At 35.2% G+C, this 9,230-nt stretch overlaps 1 protein-coding gene across 1 annotated transcript in view; it reads right to left on the bottom strand.

Annotated features, from left to right (window-relative positions):
* ASZ1 (ankyrin repeat, SAM and basic leucine zipper domain containing 1) overlaps positions 1 to 7,832 on the bottom strand; it is a 63,399-nt gene extending 55,567 nt beyond the window's left edge. Inside the window, exons 1-4 of the mRNA XM_011384441.1 lie at positions 7,716 to 7,832; positions 7,196 to 7,295; positions 3,483 to 3,605; positions 1,518 to 1,629 (exon numbers count right to left, since the gene is read on the bottom strand). Coding sequence (XP_011382743.1) covers positions 1,518 to 1,629; positions 3,483 to 3,605; positions 7,196 to 7,295; positions 7,716 to 7,832 — 452 coding nt within the window. The remainder of the gene's footprint in view (positions 1 to 1,517; positions 1,630 to 3,482; positions 3,606 to 7,195; positions 7,296 to 7,715) is intronic.
* Between the last annotated feature and the right edge of the window lie 1,398 nt (positions 7,833 to 9,230).

The following is a 9,230-nucleotide window of genomic DNA, read 5'->3' as shown; positions in this document are numbered from 1 at the left end:
TTTTTCTGAAGAGCACCAGCAAAAAACAACTTTCCATTGAACCCAGAGGGGCACATCTTATCATAAACCACTTCTAAAGATACTAATGAAAATTATAGCACCCATCAAAGTTTACTTCAGCTAGGTGTCCTGGAGCTCCCAATTCCAAGGTACAATCAAATCAAAAGTATATATGGCAGAATAAAAGTTCCTATGAATTTGATGTGCTAAAAATTTGTAGAAAGTTCTTTTCCTGCAATAAATTTTGTTTGTTAAATACTGATTACCTACTCAGTAAGCCTTGACTTTTCTCACATAAAATTTCTCAACCTTGACACTACTGACTGATATTCTGGGATGGGTAATTCTGTTTTGAGAGACTGTTCTAGGTACTACAGGATGTTGAGCAGCATGCCCAGCCTCTACCCACTGAATGCTAGTGGCTTCTCCCAGGTGTCACAATCAAAAATGTCTCCAGACATTGCCAAATGTTCACTGGAAGACACAACAGATCATGCTTCAGAACCACAGTACTAAATCAAAATTTTTCCATCTCAGGAAAGATCTGGGAATTATGTAAAGCTGTTCAGTACCTTCCAAAGCTGCTCTCCAGGTGTTACATAAACTAAACTAAATCAGAAAAAAAAACAGAGTCAAGCATAGTTATTTCTATCCAGTAGGCACCAAATCATTATTATCTGAATTAATGAATTATGAATAATTATTCTATTCATGCTAGAATATTTCTGTTGGATGGGTTACTTCCTATTTTAAGAATAAATGAAACAGAAAGAGATTTAACAGGAAAATGGAGCCAAAGAAGGAAGTCAATGATAGAAATTTTAAGCAGTCTGATTCATTTAAAAAAAATTACGGACATTTCAAAAGATGCAAGATACATTTACTACTTATTTTCTATGCATCTAGGCACTGTTACATATATGATATAATGTAATTAACCAGAAAAGTCTTTGGAAAATGAAAACATTTTGATATATTACTTAGGATATACATCTTAGTATTTGTGTAAAATTGTTTAGTGAGGCAGAATATTCAAGAACCTATGACACAGGCTTGCTTGATTTCTCCAGTGTTTTCACAAGACAGTAAGCAATTAGGAGAGTAAAGGCTTGGTTATCTATAACACCTTGTAGAAATAGTAAAAAAAATTTTTACTTTTACTTTTTTTTTTTTACTATTTACTAAGAACACTAATTTAAGATGCTTTACCATTATAGCTTAATCATATTCTTTTGAGTATATTTTTTATAGGAAATGATACAGTTTACTGTCCTCCTTTCCTTTTCATTTCAAATTCTTAGCCACTGTTCTAAAAATCAGAAGTTGAAAGACGATCTTCATCGTATGCCCCTGCTTTGATAATCATATACAATTGGGACCATAACTTAGGACGACCTTCAAGTACATGGCCACGTAAATAAATACACATTGTTTATGATTTTTAAAAATCATGCTATCAAAATTTTAACAGTCTGATAATCAAATAAAAGTATCCATCATTACTAAACAGCTCTTACCTACAACCAACATTTGGATCAGCATTTCTTGATAGCAGTAGCTCTACACACTTCAATATCTGTTCTTCTGAGCCACGAGCAGAACATGCGGTTATCAAAATAGTTTGCTTATCTAGAGTGAATAGAAAAATGAGAACCACCCCCTGCCACATCAATAAGTGCATCTAACTGACTCCTTTTACCATTCAAAAGATTCTACATATTTACTGTACACTTAAAATTCTATTCCCTAATCTCTTGCTCTTACTAGATAACAATGTCTTCCTTCATCAAAAAATGAGATTAGAGATGAACTGCCTTAATCTTCAAATTATATCTATAATTCGTTTATTAATATCCTTTCCCTATTCTTATTTCTTCAAGAGAATAGGACAATAGTTAAGAGCATGGACACTGTGTAGAGATACTGCCCAGAGTTAACACTTTTTTGGTTGATTAAAATTTGCCTTGCTGAACTCATGACTGAAAAACAATGATTGATATACTTTGATTTCACTTCTTTACCCCTTATTCATTTGACGATTCACTGAAACCTGGCTTATGCCCAAACTACCCTACTGAAAATGACCTAACTGCTACATCTATTGGTTTTTTTTTCAGTCCTTTACTACTTACCTATCTGAGCTCACCCAGTTTACTAAAAATCTCTTCTTCCCTTGGCTCCTACAGCATTAGCAAAGATTAGGGTAGATTAAAAACAAAAACACTTCTTAAATAAGAACTGGGAAATTCAAAATAGGTAGAGGCAGCCATGGTTTACATTAGTGGTTCAATACTGACAAGATACAGAGTCTAGACTCAGTTTTGCCACTAATAAACTGTGATTACAGTGCTATCTTAATATCTCAGGAGATATTATACATTGAAAATTTGTAGATAGAAAGCTAATATCTGCCCTCTTTGCCCAATGAGGCTGTTGTTAGATGCACAGAAGAATTTATGTAAACAGTCTATGAAAAATATAAAATGTTTTAACTGTAAGATAATCCCCTGATTACAAGAAGCAAAGAAAGGAAACTTAGTTGTTTGAGAATATTTTATATACTTTCAAAAAATTCATTACTAAATTTAGCTTTCATTGGGTGGTATTTTAAAATGACATAACAAAAATATTTGTAACAGCAGCTGATTAAACATAAAACTGTCGATAACATGAGAATTTAAATGAGAAAAAACAAATAGTTTTACAAACATCTAATATAGGCATAAACTTAATGTGAAAATTAATTCTAAAATAAAATCTATACCTGAATTACAAAATACATTTAATTGCCTGTTGGAAACATGTTAAAAGTAATCAGTAATTCAATATAATAAAGCTAGATGTGCACATATACTTTATTTTTCAAAAGCACTCAAAGCACTACTAAGTAGAAATTATTTAATAACAGAAAAATATAAATTTAACAAAGTATATCTGAAACAAATTTAAGTAATATAGTTCAGAGTTAAGTTTTAAATTCCAAAGACTGATTTTCAAATAATTTTCCACAAAACTGTCAGTTTTTTGATGTTTTCTTTCAATGCATATTTCCTTTATAAAAATAACCCAAATCCTCTAGTATAGAAGCTTAAGATACATAATAACACAACCAGTTACAAAGATAATATGAATGGAATCTACCTCTTTAGAAAGAGCTTTTCAAAATTTCTATGGTTTCTAATTTGATTTTGTCTGTTATTTACTTAATATAACTATAGGAAGAATTTTTTAAAACTGCTTTATTTCACTTTGCATAATAGCTGCTTGGGAATCAAGAAAATCACAGTAAACATAATTAGTTACATTATCAAACATCTTATCCTTATTCATTTTTTTCAAGGACAAAGATTTTAAAGTGAATATATGAAAACATAGCATGGAAAGTATATACCACTGACTTTAAACAGAATATAATTAGGCTTCTAAACAGAGAAATATACAAAGTAAATTTTCCAATATGTTAAATATTTAAAACATCTTACCTTTATCAAAGCTTGCATTAGCACCTCTGTCCAAAAGGACCCGAACCAGTTCTACATTGGAAACGCTAGCAGCATACATAAGGGGAGTCCATCCATACCGAAAGCTGGAATCTACACTAATGCCTGTCAAAATAAAAACAAGCTTTTAAAAGTCTCCACTACCAAAAAATAAAAAAGAAAGATCATTGTCACCTTAATATACTTAAAAGTACTGGGCACTGTGATATCACCATGTTCTTTAAAACAGGAAAAAATTTCTTGGTAATAATGGCTTCAGAAAAGTAGCAAATTGTTACATCAAGACTTAAGAAAATTAACTGACTTCCTTTTTACTGCAGGCACTATGTTCCAAGAGACCTGATCTGATAAATGTTTTTCATATATAAAATTTCTATAACGGGTTTTACATGCTACTGTTTTCTCTCTAGGGGAGTTGGAAAAGGTATTACAGAGATAAAATGTCTGTTTAATTAGAATATTATATATTTCTATGGTGGCAAACAGTACATATATTCTTAAGAGTCCCTTAACTTCCTTCCCAATGCAAAACTTATCCATCGGTGACTGGTCAAACATAAGGCTAAAAAGATAGATTAGGGTTAGATTATAAAAGCAGTGTTAAGAAATGTAGAGTGTACTTTGTGATTCAGGCATCAATATCATTATACCTGTATTATAAAGACAACAAAGGTACCACCGTTGAGAGTGGGACAGGAGACTGGGAGACCAGTTATGAGGCTAGAAGCCTATGCAAAAATCAGAGCAAGGGCAGTGGAGAGAAAAAGGATAGAACATAAAAACATTTCAAAGGCAGAATCATCAGAATTTAAAAGTACTTTGAGGAGGAAAAGTGGAAGAAAAGAACAAGTCAAAAAGGACCATCAGGTTCTGCCTAAGACAAAAGAATGGCAAGCAGTGTAGTAAAATAAGGAGAGGCACAGATGAGATATCAGACCTGAGGAGGATAGTTTTAAAGCCACTGTTCAGAATGGGACAGGAAGGGCTAACAGTTAAGGACAGATGAGAACCAGCTGACCTTAAAATCCTCAAATCATTAATGGTACAAATCCTTGGAGTCATCTAATTTTCTCCAACAGCATCGACAGCTTTGGTCATATAAAAAAGAAAAACGGTTGAATTGATCTAGGTTTGGATCTAGGGCTGTGGAAGAGCATAGATGTGACAAGAGAGCAAGGATAAAATGAGGCAGTGAACACAACCTATTAAATTCATATAAAGCCTTTTCTATAAAGAGATCAAGATTTAAATGGTAATCTCTCTCTTCGACCTAATAATTGCTAATGTTAAGAAAATAGACGGCTTTTGTTTCCAAGAAGGAGAACCTGTATGTGAAAATCACTTAAGATAGGCCTGCCTTTAACTCCTTTTAATTCAGTGTTTTATAGTCTATAAAGGGTTCCAATTCACAAAGATAAAGGTCATATCACTGAAGGAACACACACTTGGGTTGGGGGAGAACACACTTTTTTCTGCAGGGACATTAAGCTGCTGAAAGATTATGTATGTCAATTCCTAACTGTCTAATTTTAATTGATATAAGGTGCATGATAATTACTGAGAGAAAACAACATAAAATCATCTTAGTACATAGATACACTGCTGGCTCAACCTGTGTAACAAATTTTCCGCTTTAAGCTGCTGCAACTGAAAGCATATGAATAAGATCAGAGAAAAGACTTTTTTCTCATTATTGTTTCCTTACTGACATTAGTGTTCAAACCATGACAGTACAGGTAAAAAGGAAATAATGTGAAGAAAAGGATAAGCAAATGTGACATGTTAGTATAAAAATTCTTAAAAATCACCTCTCATACTCAAAAAAACATCTAGGCATAGTGTAAAAACAGTAAGTTTAAGAGAACTGACACAATATATTTATGTAACTCAAAAAAATTCAAAATAACACTATATTGTTTTGGGGTATATAGAGAGTAAAAGTCTAAAGATATGCATAGGAAAGATAAATACCAACTACAGGAGAGTGGTACTCTCCAGGGGAAGAGAGAGACATCTCCATACTTTCAGAATATCTGAAAGACAACAATTTGTATTTAATACTTTAAAGAGAACTAAAAATATTAACACATAACAGAGTAACAAAAACTGAGACATCTTTGAACTGTCAAAAGTGACTGACTCAAAGGGAGCTTTCGTTTTTTATTAAACTTTTAAACTGGTAGAGAAATATGTGTCAAACACAATAATGATTTTGAGAAACAAAAAATTAAAAATATTTTTAAACGTGTTAAATAATGACATCTGGAAGGAAACCAAAAACACTAAAACAGGAGTTACCTGTGAAAGAAAGACATCAGGGGTAATGGGGGTGAAAGTGGGGACAAAGGTATCTTTCTACTTATATCTATATATTTATTAGTCTTTTTTAAATGAACTTTTAAAATTTTTGTAATTAAACAATTTTAAAAGGTTGACTAAACTTCTGCTTTACCAGTAGGCTCTTTTCAAGTCCTAATCCTTCAGGAGCCCCCATCACATTGTTGCACTTTGTCCCACTGCTCCTAAGGCAAGTTCTCTTTTCAAAAACAAATTTCTTCCTATTCCATCACATCCAACACTATGCACACTTCTGCATGTGTTTAAATTCAGCAATAGGCCTCTTTCGATTATTCAAATCTTATCCAATTTCATTCTTCAATTACAAACTCAAGTTCCACTGTCCACAAAGTTACACGGATTCTTCTTTTGTTGTAGCAGCTAATATTTACAAAATGCCTACACGTTCGAAGACCTTTATTAATGTATTCTCTCACTTTAATTTTTCCTCTCCAAAAAAAAATCCCTTTGATATAATGCATGTTGATTTAAAGAGGAGTGGGGGCGGGGATTGAAGCTCTGGAAGGTTTGGTAAATTGGTCAAGATTACAGAGCCATCAAGTGACAGGGCTAGCAATCAAACCCAGAACTGTACTGTTTCTAAAATGATTTATTTTCCACTAAACTATGAAGCATCTCTAGTTTAGCAGAAAAAAACATTTTTCTATATACAATCTCATTTAACTATTTCATGTGTGAATGTTTTGTATCTACAAGTAGATCGTAAATGCCTGTTACTCTTTTGGATAATTTCAATCATTATTATCAACAACTCACATTTCTCGGTCAAGGTAATTAAAAAATATATAATATTTAATTTGATCCACAGAAAAAAAAGGTTGTGGGACCCAGGCCAGAATTATGTTTTACCTAAAGAAATTGACGCTCTGGAAACTTAAATGACTTTCCCAAGAAAGCACACTGAATAGGCAATAAAGCTGGAACAGATACTCAGATATTCTGATTTCTACCTCAGGCCTCTTTTTATACATACACACACAAGCAGCACGAGGAAAGAACATAACTAAAATGTACATAACTAGAATCAATTCTTGAAAAAGATATAACAAGATATCAAGGAAATGTTGAAGAAAGTAAGAACTATGAATGGGGGAGGGTTAGTCTGAGTAAGCCTCTTGAAGAAGTGGAAGAACCAATGGAATATAACAGGGTGACATACTAAATTTGTGAATAGAAGAAGAAAAGGCAAAGAGAACTCGGAGTCAAGAAAGATATGTAAGACACAATATATTAACATTCACTGTGATACCATTAGAAGAGCAACTCAATCCTTTTAAAATAAGAAACAGTTGTGAGCTTAGACAACTGCGTTGGGTTGAAACTATCTCATCTCTCACCAGAATTTAGGAGCTCCTCGACCAGTGAAATATCTCCTGTGGTCAACGCCTTCTTAAACGTTTCATTCTTTTCTTCAGCGGGTAACGGTCCTTTTAATTTCTAAACAAAGAAAGTTAAAAAAAAAATCTTGTTATACATATTTTAATTTCCACTGCAACAGGAAATAATTTTTGGTTTTAGGTTTTTTGTTTGTTTTGTTTTGTTTTTCTAACGGGGGCGACATAAAAAGTTTGTAGAGAATTCATGTCTAAAATTATGTTTAAAGGGACCAGGTAATGACGGGTCCAAACCCAAGTGAAGAGCAACATCGACAACCTAAGGAAGCACAGTTGATGGAAAGCACATTACGGAATCAGGAGGAAAACTTTACGGGTTGGTTTGAAGTCCAAAAGACTGTTTATCCACTGGAAAATCAAATTAGGGAAACAGGCGAAGAAGTAAGAGGTTTCACGAGGCCGGGCCTCAGAGGGCCATGGAAGGCCGATCCAGGCGCGGTGAAGACAAAGGCGCCTCTGCTACCTGGGCTGCCCGATCGAGATACCCAATCTCCCAGCCGTCGTCCTCGCTCTCGCTACTCTCGCCTCCACCGGCTACAGCCAGGCCGCGGAGCGTGCCCGCCGCCATGCCCGCCGCCATGCCCTCCCGCTGCTCTCTACCCGCACGGCTCCGTGCGCCCGTGCGCCCGCCCGCCCTCTGCGCCTGCGCACTGAGGGGAGGGGTGCGCGGGAAGAAGCGACGTGCGAGCTGGAGCCTTGGGCCCTTAGGCGCAGGCGCATGGCCTCTCACAGCACCTCTCATCCCTCCTTCTAAACCTATGGACTGGGGAGTTGGAAATCCATGTATCTGGCGGGGTCGGTGGGGCTGACAGGGTTTAGTTAAGGTCCTGGCGGGTGCTTCCAAGTTTTTTCCGGGAATTTTAAGGGTATTCGTTTGATGAAGTTCTTGCTTTTAAGTACTGCTCCCTGTAGCAGGAACAGAATGGGGATTTTATGCCATGTAAGACTATGCTTTCACTCCCAACCCATTCAGCCGCCCCCTGCCATATCCACTGTCAAACATGTGTCCCACAGGAGAAGGACTGCTATGGGTCAGAATACATCCCCAAGGAACATTACCCATACATTCAAGAAGCCATTGGTCAAATGAGAGCCCAGAGAAGCAAGGAGAATTTTTCCTTTAAATTTCATGTCATCTCAAATTTCATTGTAGGCTCAGAAACTTCAGATGATCAAAACATTTGCCTACCTAAGTAGCGCAGAGGCACTAAAGCAAAAATTCAGCCAAGAAAAGAGAGATTGGGGGAAAGAGTGGGTCAAAAGAACTGGGAAGAAGAAATGATTTAAATTTTCAGAGAGCAAATAAATACTACAAACAACTCCAGGTGAAAGGGGCCTAAAATCTCTTTTCTGCATCTAACTTCTAGTGATGATTTTTGCCACCACAGAAAAGTAGATCCATTAAGGGAAAGCACACATTTATGTACAACAAGATGATTTGAAAGGAATGTAGCCATGTATCATTCTTTGAAAGTTTTGCAATATATTTTTTTCTTAAGGAATCTTTGATGTAAGATTTTGAAGTTATTTACTTCAGAGACTTTCACAGATAAGTATTTTTAAGTAGTTGGGTTATTTTAGGACCATGCCTGGTTTTCTAAATGCATTCATTCAGTAAATGTTACAGATCATTGAGCATAGCAAGGCACAACTCGGTTTGGAGAGACAACATCAAAGAAAAACGAAGCTGCCTTGTGGAGCTCACATTTTAATAAAGAAAGTCAATAAGCAAGTAAAACTACTGTAGATTACAGATGACCCAAAGGAAATAAACAAGTGCTCGGATTCTGGGATCAAACCATTTAAGCTGTTTCCAGGCCAAATCACTACTACCAGTAGTTGTGTGCCCTCGGGCAATTCACTTAGGTTCTTTTGCATCAGTTCCCTTATCAGTAAAATGGAGATAATCATAGGACCCAACATATAGGGTTGTTGCAAGGACTGAATAAAGTAATGGGCTTGGAATAGGATCGGTCTC

This window comes from Pteropus vampyrus, unplaced genomic scaffold (genome assembly GCF_000151845.1).
Source record: "Pteropus vampyrus isolate Shadow unplaced genomic scaffold, Pvam_2.0 Scaffold580, whole genome shotgun sequence".
Taxonomy (NCBI): Eukaryota; Metazoa; Chordata; class Mammalia; order Chiroptera; family Pteropodidae; genus Pteropus; species Pteropus vampyrus.
Note: the sequence above shows the minus strand (reverse complement) of the source record. Positions and strands in the feature narration are given on the sequence as shown.